Source organism: Leucoraja erinacea, chromosome 7, assembly GCF_028641065.1.
Source record: "Leucoraja erinacea ecotype New England chromosome 7, Leri_hhj_1, whole genome shotgun sequence".
In the NCBI taxonomy this organism is placed as follows: domain Eukaryota; kingdom Metazoa; phylum Chordata; class Chondrichthyes; order Rajiformes; family Rajidae; genus Leucoraja; species Leucoraja erinaceus.
In genome coordinates this window covers 24,788,841-24,809,909 of record NC_073383.1, presented here as the reverse complement: position 1 = coordinate 24,809,909, position 21,069 = coordinate 24,788,841, and the positions used below count along the sequence as shown (strand labels likewise).

The 21,069-nt window shown below is 39.0% G+C and overlaps 2 protein-coding genes across 5 annotated transcripts in view; one reads left to right on the top strand and one right to left on the bottom strand.

Annotated features, from left to right (window-relative positions):
• fastkd1 (FAST kinase domains 1) overlaps window positions 1-8,323 on the top strand; it is a 35,092-nt gene extending 26,769 nt beyond the window's left edge. For 3 of the 4 annotated variants that reach the window (XM_055637993.1, XM_055637994.1, XM_055637996.1), the window contains 5 exons: window positions 712-843; window positions 3,959-4,072; window positions 4,901-5,045; window positions 5,888-6,002; window positions 7,733-8,323. In XM_055637993.1, the coding sequence (XP_055493968.1) occupies window positions 712-843; window positions 3,959-4,072; window positions 4,901-5,045; window positions 5,888-6,002; window positions 7,733-7,819 (593 nt within the window). In that variant the 3' untranslated portion in view covers window positions 7,820-8,323. The remainder of the gene's footprint in view (window positions 1-711; window positions 844-3,958; window positions 4,073-4,900; window positions 5,046-5,887; window positions 6,003-7,732) is intronic. The other variant, XM_055637995.1, reaches the window with a different exon arrangement.
• Window positions 8,324-8,886: 563 nt separating this feature from the next.
• On the bottom strand, window positions 8,887-19,378 carry klhl41a (kelch-like family member 41a). Its single transcript, XM_055637997.1, has 6 exons — window positions 17,755-19,378; window positions 17,046-17,203; window positions 14,777-14,884; window positions 13,687-13,872; window positions 11,531-11,677; window positions 8,887-9,049 (listed from the first exon to the last, which is right to left on the bottom strand). The coding sequence occupies exons 1-6, from the start codon at window positions 18,880-18,882 to the stop codon at window positions 8,938-8,940; spliced, it is 1,839 nt and encodes a 612-aa protein (XP_055493972.1). The 5' UTR covers window positions 18,883-19,378; the 3' UTR covers window positions 8,887-8,937.
• Between the last annotated feature and the right edge of the window lie 1,691 nt (window positions 19,379-21,069).

Here is a 21,069-nt window from a genome sequence, read left to right as displayed (position 1 = left end):
TAAAATTACAAATTGGAAAACATTCCATATTTCAGGAACTAAATTTTTTAACAATGATAAATTTATATTTGTGGCTCCAATCTTGCATCAATGTAGTTGACAACTGCTATATGAAATGGTTTGGCAAGCCATTAATTTTGAATTTAATATTTTTCTAGAATCATCTCAGAAAACTAGAGATGAGCAATACATAATGGCTTTGCCAACTATATTAGCATCCTAAAAAATGTTAGACATTATCCTAATTGTGCTTAGGATATCCACAGCCAAAACTGTTGAAAGTAAAATGATAATCTAGAGTTAGTTAGATTTATGAGCCGCTAGTACTGTTACAATTACTTTTGATTTTCAAATTTCATTTGCTGCAGTTTCCTTGCTTTTTAAATCCTGAGGGTAGCATCTTAAAAGTGCTTGAGGTCTGCGAGGCACTTTGAAAAGTAGTTGATGCATACAGAAAAGTAAGGCCTCCATCTCTACAGTTGGTCAGTCTGTCCATTGACAGCATATGGGACTAAATGTTTCACATCAGGGTCAAATCTGTGATTTATGTGCAGTTAATAAGTTTTATTATGCTTGTCTTAAATACTCCATTATACAATGCGCTTTTTATGAGAAACATTCTGGCAAGGAATTAATAACTGAAAGGGGGAGAAAATTGGTTAAAAATGAAAACATCACAGTGAATTACAACAATTCCATTTTTTATACCAGCTCTGTCAGATGTTCTGAACATGCGGATCAGGTTGCGTTTAATGGAATTGAACAGAGCTGTCTGTTTAGAGTGCCCCGAATTCCAGACCACTTGGTTTCATGACCGTTACTGCCAGCAGCTGTTAAATAAAGGTTTGTGATTGGTCTGGTATATAGAATTTATTTTAGATTTTCATTACTTTTAATGCTGATTCACTGCTTATGGTAAGAACATCTAATACTTTTAGTTAAGTTTTCAGTTAGATTATGTCTATGCATGCACTATGGAGGACCTATTAATCGAATATTTTCCACAAACTGGAAACTTTACCTCAAGAAAATATCCTTCTTTGCTATATTGCAGTCCAGGGCAAATTCAGAACAGTGGTCAACAGCTATCAGCATTGGTGTTTAAAAATGGGACCCCCCCCCCCCCCCCCCCCCCCACAACTGCTTAATCAGCTCAACCATTAAACACCAATACTATAAGCATAATTTATTTTCCTGTATTTTATACTACACACAGGCCCAGAATTTGTTGGCAAAAGCAACAAATTAAACCATTGTGCTTCCTGAACCATACCACAATTTGTAAGGGAAATATATGAAATATGCACCAGTGAGCATGCCAATTATGTGCAAAATGCATCTAAGGCAGCAAGGATAGCCATCTAGATAGTTAATGGACATATTAGGGAGAAACATGCTGATGGGTCAGTGTAAGTGAGAACAGAATGGAAAGATTTGGTTTCATAAGTATGTATTAGTAAATCAGTATTAAAAAGGGGACTGGCATTCTTTAGGGTAGGGTTCTATACTCCATGTAATTATTTATCATATTTCATTAGGAGTTGTATTCCATGCCTGACACAAGATTATTAGGTATGATTATTAAAATATCAGAAGTTTACTGTCAAAATTTGTATCACATAACGGGCGTTCATGATTTCAGTATAGTTCCCTGAATCGTTATTCTCTATCAATTTTTCAATGATCGCAGGCATACTAATTCTTGTTTTTGTGATGAAAAATTGATATTACATATTAGATTAGATTCAACTTTATTGTCATTGCACAAGTACAAGTACAGGTACAACGAAATGCAGTTTAGCATCTAACCAGAGTGCAAAGTAGTAAAATGCTGATTAAAACAATATATACAAATGAGGATATATTGATCTATATACATATATACAGATAATTGTTAAGGTGCAAAAGATTGACATGTGCTAAATTCTGGTGAATAGAGCTTAACTGTAAATTATATAAACTATAAATAATACTGATGAGAAGGGGGGGGCTAACGCCAGGCCTGTGAGTTCAGCAGGGTAATGGTGTTTTGGAAGAAGCTGTTCCTTAGCCTGCTGGTGCGAGACCTGAGGCTCCTGTACCGCCTCCCTGATGGGAGGAGGGCAAACAGTCCATGGTTGGGGTGTGAGGGGTCCTTGATGATTTTCCCGACCAGTCTCAGACGCCGTTTGTGGTGAAGGGCAGCCATGGCAGGGAGCGGGGCACCGATGATGTGATGGGCGGCTTTCACCACCCGTTACAGTGCCTTCCTGTCAGCTGTGGCGCAGCTGCTGCACCATACCGTGAAGCAGGTGGTCAGGATGCTTTCTAGAATAGAATAGAATAGAATAGTACCTTTATTGTCATTCAGACCTTACGGTCTGAACGGAATTTCGTGCCTGCAGACATACATACAATCATACAATAATAAACAACAATAAACACAAATTAACATCCACCACAGTGAGTCCTCCAAGCACCTCCTCACTGTGGTGGAGGCAAAAACCTTGGGGCTGCAGTCTCTTCCCTCCTCTTCTCCCTCTGCGCTGAGGCGATACCCCACTGGGCGATGGCACAGACAGTCCCGCGGCTCACCGAACCCCGCAAAGGGGCCGGCTCAAACACCGCGGCCCGGGGTGGTCGAAGCTGCCGCCCTCCAGCCCAGCGGACACAGCCACCGGCCCGCGGCTGAAACCCGGACTCAGGTCACCGCTGCCAGAACGCCGTCCCAGCCACCGGAGCGCCGTTCCAGCCCCAGCCAGATCGCCCTCACGTGAGTGCCGTTCCTCCCTCGAGCTGGGCCACTCCGACGGGAGCGCCACAGCCCCTCACGGGAGAGTCTCAGCCCCGCACCAGACCGCCCTCACGGGAGCGTCACAGCCCCTCACGGGAGCGCCGTTCCAGCCCCGAGCCGGGCCGCCCTCACGGGAGCGAGCCCAGGGCAAGTCCTGACTGGCTCTGCCTCCGGAGTCTCGAGGTCGCCAGCTCCACCATTAGGCCTCAGCGCAGACGGAGGCAGAGAAGGGGGATACGACAAAAAAGTCGCATTCCCCTGAAGGGAGAGACAGCAAACCCCGTTTCAACCCCCCACCCCCCTCATCCCACCCACATAAACACAACCTAAAAACCAAAAACTTAACTAGACAAAACGAAAAAAACAACACAAAAAAAGTAAAAACGAACGGACTGCAGGCGAGCCGCTGCTGCCAGGGCAGCGCCGCCACTTCTATGGTACAGCGGTAGAAGTTGGACAGGATCTGGACGGGACAGGTGAGCTTTCTTAAGCCTCCTCAGAAAGTAGAGGCGCTGCTACGCCTTTTTAATCAGTTTGGCAGTGTTGAGGGACCAGGACAGATCCTCAGAGATGTGTACCCCGAGGAATTTGTAGTTGGAGACGTGCTCCACCTCAGTCCCGTTTATGTGGATGGGGGTATGTCGGCCGCCTCTGGTCTTCCGGTATGGTATCCCAACTGCTGTGTGTGACCTCTATAGAAGGTGTTCACCAAGGTTTGGAGTGTCTGTGGTTTTATTAACAGTGAGCTTAATTATAAGGGCTTTCACAAAGAATATCAAAGTAAATATACACTTAGCATCGTTTTTTTCCCTGGCATTAGTGTTGGTGGAGTCCTCATGGATTCCTTGGTACTAATTCAACTTCTTACTACGAGCAGTCATGATATCATTAGGCATTTATGGGGGGTTGTGTATTTTACTGTGTGTGCACAGGTGGAACTTTCATTCAGAAAGATTTTAAAAGATTTGTTTTATTGACACTACCATATCGATCATTGCCTGCTCTTAGTGCAGAGTTTAAGTGGTGGGAATTGTATCAAACTTTTTATCTTGCATTTCTTTAAATAAATTGATGTTGTATGGTTATTAGCTGAATTTAACCATTTATTGTTGAAATGCAAACAAATATGTGTATTTTTGAGTGCAACATAATGTTAAATTGTCATATAAATTGTTTCTTGTGTAGGCAATGTTTCTATTGGTCCAGTGCAGCAGCAAATCCACGAAATACTGGGCCAGCTACTGGGAGGAAGTAACTATGTCAAAGCTGCTGTATTCACCCCATATTATTATTTCACAGGTATGTTATTCCACTTGTAGCAGCCTCTTTTAATTATAATTATGATATCTCTTTAGAGGAAGGTAAAATAGATTTTTTGAATTAACTCGACGGTTCGGCAGCATCTCTGACGAAGGTTCCCAACCCAAAACCTGTCCACCCTTCCATTCCCTCCAGAGATGCTGTCTGGCCCAGCTGAGTAGCTCTAACACTTTGTTTCACTCAAGATTCCAGCATCTGCAATTCCTTGTGCCTTTAAATTAGTATTCTTGCTGGATTGATTTTTGTGCCCTTGAAAATTCTAGTGATATAATCTATCCTCATCATTTCTTAGATTACTTGATAGTTAAAGTTTATTGGCTTTTAACTGTACTTTTTCTAAAAGATTATTTTGATTCAGTGATTGGTCTTTTGTTTTGGTAATAATACATTTCATCTTAAATATGAAATGCATTAATATTGAAAATATGCATTATACATTTGAAACAAAACATTATTGGGTCAAACAAATTGTAATACAAGAACAAACTCCAGTAACAAGCTTTAATCAAATTATGTTCTCCAATTCTTTTTTAAATCCTGTCAACCGCTGCAATATACAGCACTTGCATTTCAAAATAAAATCTTTTAATGTAAAACATCACCGTACCTCCCTGGCTTCTGAGTGTCTCCACAACCTGTAAAATATCAAAGTTTATATCCGATAGTTTAAGATTTTGGCTCATACTAAAGAATCGGTTTAGTTATTTTGTACTTTCCTTTTACTGAAATATAGTGAAAGACATGAATGGCTTTTTTAAATCCCCAATTAGCAACCTGGATGACTAAATGCATCTTCTATTGCTTCAGACTTTGAATGTGTACTTGACAAACACCGAAAGCCTATTCCTTATGTGGATCAGAACACTGTATTTCTATCCAAAAATGGAAGAGAGCCCTGGAGACCAGACAAGGAATTTCTTGAAGAAAAATATCTGCCACCTGGAGGAGAAAGGTTTGTGTATACCCACCGTTTCTAAAATATTTTCCTGTGAAAATACATGAACTGTACCTCTACAAAAATAGGTTATTTTAGCAAGATATTTTCTATATTTTATAACAAGCTTACGATTAATAAATAATAATGATTTTTAATATATATTTTTGTTTATTATTCTATTCAATAATCCCAACCAGAACATGCTGGAATTGTTTATGTAATGATGTTTTTATAGCTTGATCAGGACTACAGTAATCTGGTCTTGAATTCTGATCAGTTTTTTAAATAACTCCCACATGTCAAATGTGTAATTACTCAATAACAGCTCTCAGAATCTATTCTCTTGAGATGTGTAGGAAGGAACTGCAAATGCTGGTTTACACCGAAGATGCTGGTGTAACTCAGCAGATCAGGCAACATCTCTAGCGAAAATGAATAGATGACGTTTTGGGTCAAGAACATTCTTCAGACTGAGAGTCAGGGGAGAGGGAAACTAGAGGTATGAAAAGGTGCAGAACAAATCAGAACTGGCACTGGTGGCCAATGATCCCACAATGGTCCATTGTTGGCTGTAGAAGTTATAAGGAAGATATACCAACAGAGAAACTAGCAGGACAACTAAGATGGGGAGGGACAAAGAGCGAGAGAATGCAAGGGTCACTTGAAAATAAAGCTCGAGTTCTTTCTTAATATAGTTGTAATTTGATCCCCCCACAATTGAGCACATTCACACAAAGTCCAGACTTTTCCTTCTCCGTAACTATCTATAAACATGAGTTGTGATCACTGTTTTTTCTTTTCAATAGTTGACATTTGATCTGCCTTAAAAATTAATGCAGGATGTTTCTTTCCTACAGAGTTGTTATAGAGTTTCTCAATGCTAAAGCTTTCTGCAAGAACTCTCATCATATTAAAGGAGAAGCTGCAATGAAAAAGAGACACTTGGAGATTCTGGGATACCGTGTCATACAGGTATAGTTTGTTGTTCTGAGACAATACATAAATGATGACACCGAGAATCAAAAGAATATGTGCCTGACGCACTCAAATCTGAATTTATTAACCTGAGAAGCTCTAGTTGCAAAATACTGTGTTTGCCTTGATAAAATATCGTTCCTGCATTGTAACATCATTTGCAATTATTATCAGGTACGTAAGAATGATTTTTGTCTTGTAAAATTATATAAAATAGCATTGCACCTGCTAATCACTGCAAATGCCTGACATAAAAATGTCATCTCAGTGTTCTCCAGAGTTGCTGCTTGATCTATTGAGTTACTCCAGCACTGTCTTTTGTTGTAAACCAGCATTTACAATTCCTTCTGTCAACATTTAGTTGGTTTTCTTTTAAATCAGCAATTGGATTTTTTCCTTTATAACAAGCAGTGCTTAAAAGAAACACTCATCGGTTTCCAAATTGGCAGCCAACCATGATTGTAAGAAGGAACTGCAGATGCTGGTTTAAACCGGTTAGACACAAAAAGCTGGAGTAACTCAGCAGATCAGGCAGCAGACCAAAGAAGGATCTCGACCCGAGACGTCACCCATTCCTTCTCTCCAGAGATGCTGCCTGATCCACTGAGTTACTCCAGCTTCTTGTGTCTATGTTCATGATTATTACTTCTGTCTGAGTATCCAAAGGTATTCATTTGTATGTTAGTGTCTTTGTGAGGACTGTGAAATTAAGTTGTATCAAGATAATTCCGTGGGCAAGATTTCCCACAGAATTTCTGGGTGAGTGGAACCTGAACATAAGAGGAAACTATTCAGCTGCCTTTCTACCCTCCACTATTCAGGATTTTCTAATGCCTGGATTCCACACATGCCCATCTCAATTTGAAGTGAGTGTACTGAAATCAAATAATAGGAATAAGTTATCAAAGGTAATTGCTTTCCTCAGATCTGAGAAAGGTGATAGATAGCAAAGAGTTGTATCTCATTGCTAAGCGATAAATTAAATGGCACCAACTTAAATTTTAATTTGAGATACTGCGTGTAAAAAAAGGCCCTTCGACCCACTGTATCCATGTCGATCAGAGATCACCTGTACACTAATTCTTTGTTATCCCACTTTCGCATCCTACACGCTAGGGCATTTTACAGAAGCCAGTTAATCAACAAACCTGCACATCCTAGTAATGTGGGAGGAAACCGGAACACCCAACGAAAACCCACGTGGTTACAGGGAGAATGTACTAACTCTGTACAGATGGCACCTATAGTCAGGATTGAACCTGGGTCTGGGGCTACGCTACCTCTGCCAAATCTCCATCCAGGTCGCACAGTTTTCCAAATTGGATATATAGTGCCATTCCTCCAGTCAGTTCATCATATTCCTGGAACTTTCCACCTTTCAGTACAAGTATTTTACTACCATGAGGCAGCACATAACCAACTTATCACAAACATTTAAGATGAGACAATAAATGCTTGTCTTGTGAGCAGTACTCACCTATCATGAATGAATAATTAATTATACCAAGGACTTTAAATCATATTTTAATTTACTAAATCACACAGTATGTCTGAAAGTTGTACCGGAAATAATTGCTGAAGCAAATTAGGTAACCTGACAAATCTAGCTTTACAAATGGCTCAACAGGTCACTGGAAGAAAGAAACAAATATCTTATTCGGATTATATTTTTGTCAGTTTTGCTGTTAAATATTAAAATCTTGCCTTTCTTGGCATTGCCCTCACAGATACCTCATTTTGAATGGAATTCCATGGAATTGTCAACAAAGGATGCATGGATAGAATACCTCAAGCAAAAGATATTTGCAGAATAATCTTCATAAATCAAACTTTGAAAATGTTTTTATACCACATTCACGTGTAAATCTACTGGCTTTCCTAATAATGCAAGTGTATTCTAATATTTTAAACCATTTCTAAATACCATACCATTATCAAAACATTGAAATCCGTTTACACTGTAATGTAAAAATGTGGGTCATTTCATAAATATAATTCTTAGTAACAAGTATTCCATGATTGGAAGTTGGGCATATTTAATATGCAAAATTGTGAGTGAGATTACTATATTTTTCATAGAATGTATGTTTGTACTGATGCTGGGAGGATAAATGCTTTCAGATTAAATCTGGGGTGGGGTGCAGAGTAATCAATGCAATTCTCACAATTAGTATAGGAAAGCTATTATTCTTTTAATGTGACAATCATTGAGAAGGAAATTCAGTTACTGAATGAAAACTTCTGAGGAGACACAATTTTAATGACTTACTATTTTTTTTATATAAAATGTTTTCAGGAATTAAAAGGATATGATGTGAGCTTTGTGAATATGGGAAATATTTATTTTACTTTTAAATCAACTTAACTAATTTGTGTAGCATTGCAAATAATCTTACATATTGGTTCAGATCCACCACTGGTCACGACAGGATTCAGTTCCTGGGAACCGTTTGTCATCTTAATTGTCTGTAAATGAGAAATGAATGGAAACAAAGTGGGAAGGGATCAGAGAAATAGCTGTGATGGGAGAGGAAACGGGTGCAGGAAGATGCGAGTGCTTGGTGTGGTTTTTGAGGTTCAATGTGAGATGGTGGACAAACGCACATATAAACGCCCTGTTCCTACCGGCAGAAGATGCCTGCAGCTAAACAGCAGATAGCAAATCCACATTGCCTGTCTCCCAAGGCTTGTTTGTAGGTTTGTGCTACCCATTAGTCAGGCATTTGTAACCCAGGGAGGACTTGTATGCTTGTACTCTACACCCTTTATAGTATCATGTTGAAATCATTGACTGCATTCGGACTGAGCAACAGTGCAGTTTGAGATTTGTATAAGTCAATTTTGTGTACAGTTTTTTTTGTATATGTGGAGTAAAATTCCATTTCGCACAAAACATTTGTGTTTTATTTAGCAGCAATATTGATGATACAATTTATAATTTGGTAAGTCTGAACATGTTGAGGCGAACAGGAAGACAGGTGGCACCTGAACCATAACTAATTTCCTTCAGCATGCCACTCCATTCCTTCTTCTCATCTTCAAATCTAAATAAAGGATAAAAACAAATTACATTTATGCTCCGAGGCTTTAGCTATTTTTGTTTGATCATTCTTGTAATTTTAGCAAAGTATTTAACAAACCACTTGCTGCATCAAGACTCTCACTGAATTGTTGTTAACGTACAAAATGAACAGTCACCAAACATTAATAATTCATGGTTCATGGTTGAGCAATCATCCTCAAGTAAAAAATGTCTTTTTAATTGTGTTGGCAATTGTTTCTCAGGCCACATGTGCCAATAAGCCTTGTAACTTTACATGTTCTTTACAGGGAGAAAGTTAACTTACTGCACAGTGTCTGATGTCTTCACATCCTCCCCCTCATGTTTCATGACCTCTCACATTTTCCCCTTGTCTACTTGCTTTTTCACACCTATTCCTGTACCCTCTCTGATCCTACATTTCTCCCTTCTCCCCTGCTCTCTGAAACCGACCACCTCACCTGCAATAAAATACTAAACACGACTACTTTCATTTATATGACATTGCTGTATCCCAAACATTATGGCCCTGATGGCGGGGGGGGGGGGCTATGAAACACAGCTGTAATTTCTACGTGGTGAAACCAAAATGTATAAAAGTGGCCTTTGTTAAAATCTGACAATGTGCGCTTTAACCACATGTGATATTTTCTATTACAAATCTCGAATTGTGGAGTACAGAGGCAAATAAATAAATGATGGGTCTTTCTCCAAAACTTTATGGAGGGCATTGCATATGGAGTCAGTTGATTGGGGTTAAATAGTAGCAGGACTTCAATGGAAAAGGCTTTGTGCTTTAAAAACTACAAATTTCCTGAAGCCTTGAATATTTTTTTCTAAGGAAATCATTCATAAGATTAAAATTATTATCAAGGAGTAAGGGATACAGACAAAAGAATGGAATAGGTAAACAAATGCAAGAAATTCTCGTAAATCAATGACCATCTTATTATTTTAGCCCACCCCATAAAACTTAACTTCTTTACCAAGATATATAATAGTTGAGAATTTCAACTTTCTACCCGAGTGTGAAAGGCCAAGCGGTGGTGGAATATTTGAAATGCATCCATTTACGGAGATGTTTTTGAGCCAAACTGGAGTTAATCTTCAGGAATGTCACCAAGCATGTAGCAGAGGTATTGATGGGAGACAATTGGAGATAGTGATCATAACTTTAAAGCTTCAACTTTGTCAGGTATTGTATATGGAGTCAGTTGATTGGGGTTAAATAGTAGCAGAACTTCAATGGAAAAGGCTTTGTGCTTTAAAAACTGCAGGCATTAAAATGTCCTGAAATTGAAATCCTGGATTGGGGAAAGATTAATTTCGATATTGTAAGAAAAAGCCTGACAAAGCTAGAACAGGCACAGCATTTTGCAGGTAAGCCTATATTCCACGTGAGAGTCATTTGAACGTGAAATAGTGCGTTTGGGGCTAAAGGCAAGGACAGCAGAGACTGGCATTGAAAAGAGGAGCGCTGCAGATCTGAAACATAGCCGTTAGTCTCCAAGAGTGAAAGCCCTGAGTGCTGTAGGGAAGAAAGTGGAACAGCGGATTTTGTGAGTGACTCTTGAGGAGTTTGGTGATTGAGGATGTGCTAAAGCTTGAGAGGCTACGGTGAGGAGCCTGCGCAGAGAGTGAAGGTAAGATCAGGGAAGGTGTTTATAACTTTACTCTTTGTCTTAGTGCAGTTAGGATGACAGTTAAGACAGCGGTATGTTCTGCCTGCAGAATGTGGGAGAGAAGGAAATCTTCTAGTGTTTTTGATATTTACATTTGTGGGAAGTGTGTCCACCTGCAGATCCGACATTAGGGAACTGGAGCTGTTTGCTCTCAGGATCTTTCAGGATGTTGAGTGCAGCATAGATAGGGGTTTTAATAAGGTGGTTGCACCTGCGGACCAAAAGCTAACAATCAGAAAGGCTCGGTCAAACTGATGCTGAAGAGGCTGCAAATGTTGGTCTTTTTTTAATTCTGGAAAGGAACATTTGAATTTATATTTCAAAATGTTGAAAAGAAACAGCAATATGCAATCAAATTTTCAGTCATTGGTGAGGCAATGTTGTAGCAGTAATTTCTAATCACCAGGGAATGGAAAGCAGAATGTAAATTGAGAAAATTAGTGGGACAATTTTTAGATTTAAGAACACATAATGTATTACTAACATTACACTGGCATTGAATTAACTCTTAAAAAAGAGATCCAAAAATGAAATCACGGTTCGTTCATTCGGAAGTCACAAGAAACAGTTAGTTATTTCCTAAATGCTTCATTTGTAATCTTGACCTGAATTGATGATGAAAGTTGAGTTCCTGAACAATCGTTTTTCTGTATCAACATTTAGTTTCTATTTAATCTTTAAAATAAATGCATTTTCAGAACGGATGCGCAACCTCAGCTCAGCATTAACTATTGCAATATTTCTCAGACAAAATTTGACCAAACAAATGCAAGGCCAACTGGCATTCTATGATGTTGACTTACTTCCACACATCAGTGAATTCTGAAGGAGCATATTCTTTATTTTCCTGTTCAATCATAGCAAAGCCTCCAATGGCATAGAGTGATCCGGCCATATCAACCATGTTTATCGAGCTTCTCTCTTGTGGAAATTCAGGAAATGTTTCCCACCTGCAGTGGTCAAACAAGAATATTGTATGCTTCAATAGTAATTGAGTAACTCAATATAATACAGCGAGACTCGTGTCGTCAAACAAGTGATCTGAATTAGATTAACACAGAACAGCTCTCAGAACCACAACAAGGGACAAGGGCGTTACCAGCAGTATATATACCCCAGGTGAGACCCGTGATCCGCTCTTCCCGACAAACCAAGTCACGTGACCCAACCCCCAGAGTCGAGGGTTCGCACCACCAGTTGGCTAACCACCAGAGACCGCCACAATAATCACTTTCTGTAGATGATTCTATTGGCTCGTTCTTAATAATTTTGCACCAGCATTCATCTGCAAGTATTTATAATGGAGGCAAATATGGCCGATAAAACTTTCAATTTGAAACTGTTTGTGTTTGTAAACATAGCCTTTAAGTAGGGTTTGGCCAGCTGTCTGTATGTTTAGCTTTTTCATGGACAAAACATATTCCTGCATTTGATGCATTGTCATTGAAACCCCTATGGAAGCACATGAGCTTGGTATTCAGTATTGCCACGGCTGTGATAATACATTAGATAAATTCACTATACCAATGTCTCATAAAATGTGACAGATTTAGTACATACATTACATTAAAAAGTCTAATGCAAACTTAAATTGTAAATACAATTTTTTTTTCTCAACGCTAACAAAATAATAATATTAACTAATCTACCAAAACTAAACATTATTCTCGCAACAAATAACTATAGATGCTGGTTTATTCCAAAGATAGACACAAAGTGCTAGGGTAAGCAATGGTCTATTGTTGGCGGTGGAGAATGTGGTAACGAGTGAAACAGTGAAACTAAGCAGGACGATAGTGAAACTAGTAGGACAACTAAGGTGGGGGAGGAATGGAGAGAGAGGGAATGCAAGGGTTACTTGAAATTAGAGAAATCAATATTCATACATGCCAAGGTGAATTTAGATGTGCTGTTCCTCCAATTTGCATTTGGCAATGAGCGAAAGTGTTAATGAGAGGGGGAATTAAACTGTGAAACAATGCGGACTGAGCGAAAGTGTTAAGTGCCCAGCCCAGCCTGCGCTTACTCTCACTGATACATAGAAGTCCACAACTAGAACAGCGGATACAGTAGATGAGGTTGGAGGAGGCGCAAATGAACTTCTGTCTCACCTGAAAGGACTGTTGGGGTCCCTGGACAGAGACGAGGGAGGAGGTATAGGGACAGGTGTTGCATCTCCTGCGGTTGCAGGGGAAGGTACATGGGGAGGGGGTGATTTGGGCGGGCAGGGATGTTAACCAGGGAGTTGTGGAGGAAACGGTCTCTACAGAAATCGGAAAGGGATAGAGATGGAAAGATGTGACTAGTGGGATCCAGGGGGAGGTGGCAAAAATGTTGGAGCATTATGTGCTGTAGGTAACGGCTAATGGGATGAAAGGTGAGGACTAGGGGGATTCTGTCCCTGTTGCAACTGGGAGGGGGGAGGGAGAGCAATGGCATAGCTACAGCATTACGAGGAGACATGTGTTAGCGTCTTACAATGGTTGCAGCCTGGTAGGATGAAAAAGGATCTGGACTCTTACCTGATGCTATCTTTCATCTTTCCTCAATTTGGCCCAGTATTTCATCTCCACTCTCTTAAATCTGTTATTTCCTAACCCTAAACTAGACCATCTTCCTAATGTTATCCCACTATTTACTAAATCTTATTACATGAAAAATAAATTCACAAGATAATTACCGTCATCTTCAGAAAGAAACTATGGTCTTGCCATTACAGTACACAATTGTTTCCAAAATATATATGTATATACAGTTTTTTGTGTTCACCTTTCTGGAAACGATTATATTGAGCATCACTTTGATTATATTCACACATATGTGAATGTAAACTTATAGACCTCAAATTAAATGCATCATTCATTTGTTTCTTTCCCGGTTGTTCTCTTGTCCATCTATCATAGTTTAATATTTCAGCTCCTTTGCAGGCTAAACAGAAAAAGCACGATATTTCACTCACTTGTTATTCACAATATTGTATGCTTCAACGGCAGCAGTCAAGCCTTCTTCCGTCACCCCTCCAACAACCCAGATTTTGTTTTGATGCACTGCAGCTCCAAACATAGCTCTGGCTTTGCTCATGGCTGCCAGCTCCCTCCACTCAGATTTTTTAGGGTTGTAGACAAATAATTTGTTGACACATTTACTGTGGGTAGATTAGAAATATTAAAATGATCAATAGTGCTGATGTGAAAGGAATCGATACTCATTTCACTCCTGCCATCGGGAAGAAGATATAGGAGTCTGAAAACTGTAACATCCAGGTTCAGGAACAGCTTCTTCTCAACAGCCATCTGACTATTAAATACTACAACCTCCAAATATGCTCTGCACTACATAGACTTGGAGGCATTGGTTTTGTATTTCTGAACTATTTGTTATATATATATATATATACACATATATATATATATACATATATATATATATATATATATGTGTATATGTGTATATGTGTACATATATATGTGTGTGTGTATATATATATATATATATGTGTGTGTGTGTGTGTATATATATATATATATGTATATATATATATATATATGTATACATGTATATAAAATATACACACATATATACATATATATAAACATACATATACACATATGTATGTATATATATATATATATACACACACACATAGACATAAACACATAAACATACATATAGATATATATATATATATACACACACACACACATACATATATATACACACACATACATATGTATACACACATGTATACACACACATATCTATATATACACACATATACATACACATATGTATATATATATACAGACGTATACATATATACACACACATACATACATGTGTGTGTGTGTGTGTATATATATATGTATATAATATGTGTGTGGGCGCGCGCATGTATACACACACACACTGTCCTTTTTTATTATATTATTTACAGAGTACGATTTTACATATTCTGTTGTGCTGCTGCAAATAAGAATTTCATTGTTCTGTTTGAGACATATGACAATAAAACACTCGTGATTAATGTAGTCAATCTGCACACAACTTACGCATCATCAGTCTTCCCACCAATAACATAGATCAATCCATTGTGTGAAATCACAAAGTGACCATAAATCTTCAGAGGAAATGCTTTGGATTGAGTCCATTTTAGGTTGCTGAAAAAAATAATAACATATTAAAATGAAATGATCACAGTACTGTTGAGACATGTTTTTTATCAGATTTAAATATCATGAAGTCATTTAAAATACTGATTTGTTTAAAATTATACGAAAGAGGTAGAGAAAATAATCTTTCCAAAATTAGGGAGAATCAGACATAAAAGTACAAGGTAACCTATTTGCATCAATCTGAAGGAAAAATAATTTATTAGCGGATTATTTATTAGCAGATTAAACATCAGCATCGTTTTGCATTATGTCATTTAAGATGGTGAGTTAAATGTGTTTTGAGTGTCAGAGAATTGGTTATTGGTCTAGTTCTTGAGATGGATAGAATCGCATTTCAGGGAATAACACAAAATTGTTCAGCAAGGCTGATGTACCATCAGTAATTTGTGGAATATTTCACTGTGCAATAGCTTAATAAAGAATCAAAATTGGAGAAAACGCTTTTAAAACAATGAGTTATTGGTCTCGATGTAGAATGGTTTTGGACAAGCAATGTTTTATCCAAAAAAGACTTCTCCTTACTGTTTAATCCATCTTCATTATCTTTGCCCCAGTTAAATCTTGTGCACTCCATAAAATGGCAACATTTAACTGCGGCAGTCATTTCCCAAATCAGAATGAAACCCCATTCTGAGTATTAGAATTGAAAGCAATGCTGAAATTATGCTGTTATCATATGGTTCGTCTTCTTTATGATTATGGAATTTAATCAATGTAATATAATCACAATATTAAAATAAAAGTCACATTATTCAATATCTTACAAAAAATATTCAGCTTAACAAAAACAATTTTACAGCAACATTTTGTATACATCAAACCATTTAACTTACTCATCCTCTCTCCTTGTTCAGTAATTTGATATCTGCATTAAAATACATGATTTTTGTATTGAGGATTTCACCCCAGATTAGGTCATTCCTTTACAGGAATCGGGAGGCTCTGTGGCACAGCAATATTGCTGCCTTACAGCACCAGAGGCCCAGGTTCGATCCTAACGACGGGCGCTGTCTGTATGGAGTTTGTATGTTCTCTCTATGACTGTGTGGGTTTACTCCAGTTCTCTCCTACACGCCAAAGACCTACAGGTTTGTAGGTTAATTGACTTTGGTAAAATTGTACATTTTCTCTAGTAGTAGGATAGTGCTAGTGTGTGGGGTGAATGCTGGTTGGCACGGACTCGGTGGGCCGAAGGGCCTGTTTCTGCACTGTTTCTGCACTGTTTCTCTAACATCTATAGTCTAAAGATTAATTTGTTAAATCTGTATGGGCCGGGCTACATCACCATTTTTGTCCATTTTGGAAGCAGACAGGGTCAATTTTGAACCTACAGTATATCTTCCGCCCTTTTTTTCTATTCTTCTAATGATTACAAAAGCACATTGTTTTTGTATCTATGTTATGTGGATGTCCTTCCCTTGGCTCCCAAATTGTGCTTATTCTTGATCTCATCTAATTTCTGATTGTGTTTTGCTGTTCTCATCCACTTATTGAGTGCCTTCTCACCACTATTTGATTTGTCCATGAGTTCTTGCTCTATTCTTCCCCCGCATAGTTTAAATATTTCTTATACATATGCATAATATAATTCCCAAGCCAGTTTTTATAGTTTGTCAATAAGTATAATTGCAAGGTGTTGCATTTTGTTAAGGCAAGCCAGGGAAGGACCTGCAGAGACAGAGACTGGGGAGTATAGATACACAGTTCACTGTAAGTGGTAACACAAGAAGACTGTGGGTTGAAGAAGGCTTTTAGCACGCTTGCCTTCATCACTCATGACATCGAGGACAGGAGTTGGGATGTCATGTTGCAACTGTACAAGTTGATGATGAGATCACATTTGGAATGTGTGTACAGTTCTAGTCATCCAGCTATAGGAAGTATATCATTAAACTGGATAGGGTGCAGAGAAGATTCACAGGCATGTTACTGGGACTGGACAGCTTGAGTTATATGTAGAGGTTGGATTGAATAGGACTAACCTCCTTGGAGCACAGCTGGTTGGCAGATGATTGTATTTATGAATAGTATTATCTGATCTGATTGGATAGCACGCAAAACAGAACTTTTCCCTATACCTCGGTATTTATGACAATAATAAACTTAAACCTAAAGTTAATCCAAAATGGAAACAATTTAAACTTACGCCATGTCATAACACAACGTTGAATCCAGCGACTGTTCATTTTGAAGATCCTTGCCACCTATCACGTAAAGGAAATTCTTGGTTTCTCCTAACCCAAAGAGGCATCTGGGTGATGGTAGCGGTGGTAAACCATTCCATGTACCAGCAATGTTGTCAAACTAGTGAGCAACAATTAAAATTCATTTTAACTCACTGCCTTATGGTTTTAATTAATCCAAAATGCATTTTTGATTGAGTAATAGAAGGAGAAGCAATTTATTTCACTAAGGCATCATACTTTGTGCAGAACCTCTTGATAATAACAATGTCTACCCTTTCTAAGCAGAACCAAAAAAACGATATGTTTGTACATAATTGAGAGATAATTTTTTACACAAATTAATTCATTTGAGCAGTTTTGCAATGGTTTGGGAAATCATTTTAAATTTACAAACTTCCAGCAATATTTACAGGAAAGATTGTTTCAAATATTGAAATATTGATTGCAGAGGATGGTTTACAAGAAAAGGACACAAAATGCTGGAATAACTCACGAGGATCAGGCAGCATCTTTGGAGAACATGGGTAGATGACATATCGGGTGGGGACCCTTCTTCAAATGCTTTATCCTGTCGTGCTGCCTGACTCGCTGTGATAATCCAGCACTTTACGCCAGTTTCAAATATACACACCAAATACTAACTTCGAAACCGAATAGATTAAAGTATACCTGGAAAACATAGCAGTGGCAAGGATGTTCTTTCACTTCTTCATCCACGTACAGGCCACCAATAACAAAAACCTGGTTTGTCTTTGTAACCAAGCTAACGTGATTTCTGGGAATCATATTGTTGACTGCCGCCAGGAAGCATTCATTTAGATTTGGATCATAGGCCACAGTCATTGTATCGTTGATGAACACGATCATCTCCTTGACGAACATGCCATGTCGCGGAATGTCATTCAGGAAGCCAGGGAGAAGATTTTCATCGCCAACATCACCATTCACCACGTCTTCGGCACCCTCTCCTTTCTTTTCGCCTTTGTCTCCTCCTTTAGCGGGCTCCGGCAGCTTCCCGGCAAACGCATCTTTAATGGTCTGAACTTTCTTCACCAACTCTGGATTAGACTTTACAATGTCATCTTTCTCTACATGGTCTTTGATATATTTCTCAGGCATAAGGCGAAAACGGATGTAGTCAAATATTTCCCCCAAACTTTTGGCCTTGTCCTCTTTGTCAGTCCGTACCCATCTCATGACAGCTTCAAACACAACCTCTTCATTCTCCACGTTCAACGCGTCGCTCGCAATCAAACCGATCAGTTCATGGGCAGCAAGTTCCATGAAATCTTCGCCTTTGTAGATTTGTTCAAATCGGTCCGAGGCGTATTCGCGGGCGGCGATAGCAAGGCGTGGACAGTCTAGGAGAAGTCCCAGCCTGAAGATGGCCAGGCAGTTGCTGATAGTCAACTTTTCCTGAAGATAGGTGACACACAGGGTGAAGACGGAGGGGATCTGGAAGCGGCTGGACACAGCCAGGATATTCTGCACGTTCTCATCGGTCAGTTCTATCTCCGAGGAATACAGATACTGAAGGATCATAGACACCACATTATCATCAACGTCTTCCAGGACTACCTCCTCCTTCTTCTTCTCGTTTTCTTCTGCGAAGAAATACTCACGAAAGTAAGGACTGCAGGCTGCCAGGACCAGCCGATGGCAAGGGAAGCTCTTACTGCCAACCTGCAGCGAGCAATCCACAAACTTGTCCTCGTCCAAAAGTGTCTTCAGTCCGTCTTGAAGAAGGGTGGTTTGATAGAGGCGAGACTCTTCAGTCATGTTCCGTGGAGCTTCCATTGCAACTGGATTTGGAGGCGAAGACGGCCGCTGTTTGCCGGGCTCCACTTGGCTGGAAAAGGGTGTGAGATGGCTGTGGCTCGCTGCACTTGAAGCGCTTGTAATTTAACTCTTCCAGCTAATTATAGAAATAAACTGCATGTTGGAATGCAGGTTCACCGACTTGCAAAAAAAAAATCATTCTGGCAGCTGTCGCAGACGGAAAGAGACAACTGTGATGAGCTTAGAAGTAAAACAGGACAAACAGACAATAACCAAAGGAACGATTACTAGGGATTTAAATTTAGAATGCTTCTAATATTGAGAGTGCATCACTGCCAGGGTGTATCAGGGCCACGAATATCCAGCAATCCTTCTACCATCTTCTTCATGCTAACTTTAAATCGCATGTCATATCCATACAGCTGCTACCGACTATTCATAAATGCTTTTCCAGTATTGACGAAAGTCTAGAACCTTTCAGAAACGACTTTAAAATACAAATTGTACACATTATTTGAGTAAACTTATTGTAAGACTTGCGTTGAGGCGGCAGCGGAACGGAATGCAACCTGGAGCTTCTGATGTGCCGTCAGTCCTTACAATTTGACGTCTAGTGATCAGTTACAAATTTGCTTTTCAATTGTTAATCCGCAGATTTAGAAGTCCGACACATTTAAATATTGTGAAATAAAAACATGTTTCCAAGTAACTCACAAGGTCAGCTGCCGAACAGCTGAAAGTTGTGGTCACCTCAGCTCGTCCATTTTTAGATTTAGAAAGTTTATCAACCTTACTCATGAGTACACTTAAGATTCGTCTCGCTGTCCTGCTACCTTAGAAAAAGGTGACTCATCTCCCACATCACAAGTTTGCTAATATGCTTAACATTTTGCAAATGTATTGTGTCACAACTACCTATAAATACTTTATAGACAACCAAACTGCTAAGAATGCAGTGGGAACCCCGATATATTAAATGTACACAAACAGAACCAACAACCATTTTAGTTTTAGTTTTCAACTCGATACATTAGGAATGAAGGATGTCTTGATTGTGTCTTTCGTGTCCCCGCACCGCATGGACTAAGATTCCACGAAATTTACTTTCGACAATACTTTCTCAAATATATATATATTTTTGAGAGTATATCACGGTGCAGGAAATGGCATGTATGGCATTTCATCGTCGGCTGCTCCCTGGACATCTGATCCCCCTCACCCACTTTCCATGTGCTTTAGTTCATCCGTTTTTGTTTTACTTTGACATTTACCCAGAACATGTGATTCGGCCCACAATGTCCGTGCCGAATACGATGCCAAGCAAAACCTAACTCTCCCCGTCCTGCCTGTGTTCTATATCCTACCGCTCTCCCTGTAAGAAACTTGCTTCACATGTCTCCTTTAAACTTTGTTTACCTTAAATCTAAGCCCTCTTAGTCTTTGACATTTCCACCTGACCATCTGCCTCTCAAAATGTCCTGAGACTAGTCATTGGAAGTTTTGTTTCGACTTATCCCGTATTTGATTACTGCAATCTTGATTATAGTCAGCAGCATATGGCATCTACCTGAATCTTAGTTTACACGCTGCCCCTTTGCACAGCTTCAGCACCTTGATGGTTTCCCAATACACCAATGTATTTTTCAATTTTTTGCTTTCAGTCCACCCAACCAGTCTGCCTGCTCATCCAGACATCTATCATTCTGGTGAAGGGTCTCCCATCTGAACATTTTTCTGTTTCTCTTCCCACAGATACTGCCTGACCAGCTGAGTGTTTCCAGCATTGTGTTTTTTTTTAAAATTTCAATACTACTTGTTCATTTTATCTATTCCATCCAATGACTTTCTAGCTCCCCCATATTTACAAATTCATGAGCTTGTTCACTGGTAAATTTAGGGCTCTCCCAGACCGATTAATGCGAAGGAAAGGAAGGGGAGGCTACAAATGAGACAAGTGAGTTAGAAATGAAAGCAAAATTAACAGAGAAGTAAATGAGGACAGTGAGATTTAACAATGAAAATTGAGGGCGGTTTTGAACATAGAAAGGTCCAGCACAGGAACAGGCCCTTCAGCTCACGATGTGCCTAAAATAATGCCAAGATAAACTAAATTCATCTGATACAAATGGAGCACCAGCCGAGTCTTACCTTTTAGTCCCAGATCTCTTTGAAGGTATGGAATTGGCTAGGATAGACTGGCAAATT

Excerpts from the sequence above, each read along its gene's own strand:
- klhl41a (XM_055637997.1), bottom strand. The coding sequence starts at position 18,882 with ATGGAAGCTCCACGGAACATGACTGAAGAGTCTCGCCTCTATCAAACC. Across the intron at positions 13,873-14,776 it reads GGTGGGAAGACTGATGATGC|TAAATGTGTCAACAAATTAT; the intron begins GTAAGTTGTGTG and ends ATCTACCCACAG. Across the intron at positions 11,678-13,686 it reads TACAATATTGTGAATAACAA|GTGGGAAACATTTCCTGAAT; the intron begins GTGAGTGAAATA and ends TGACCACTGCAG.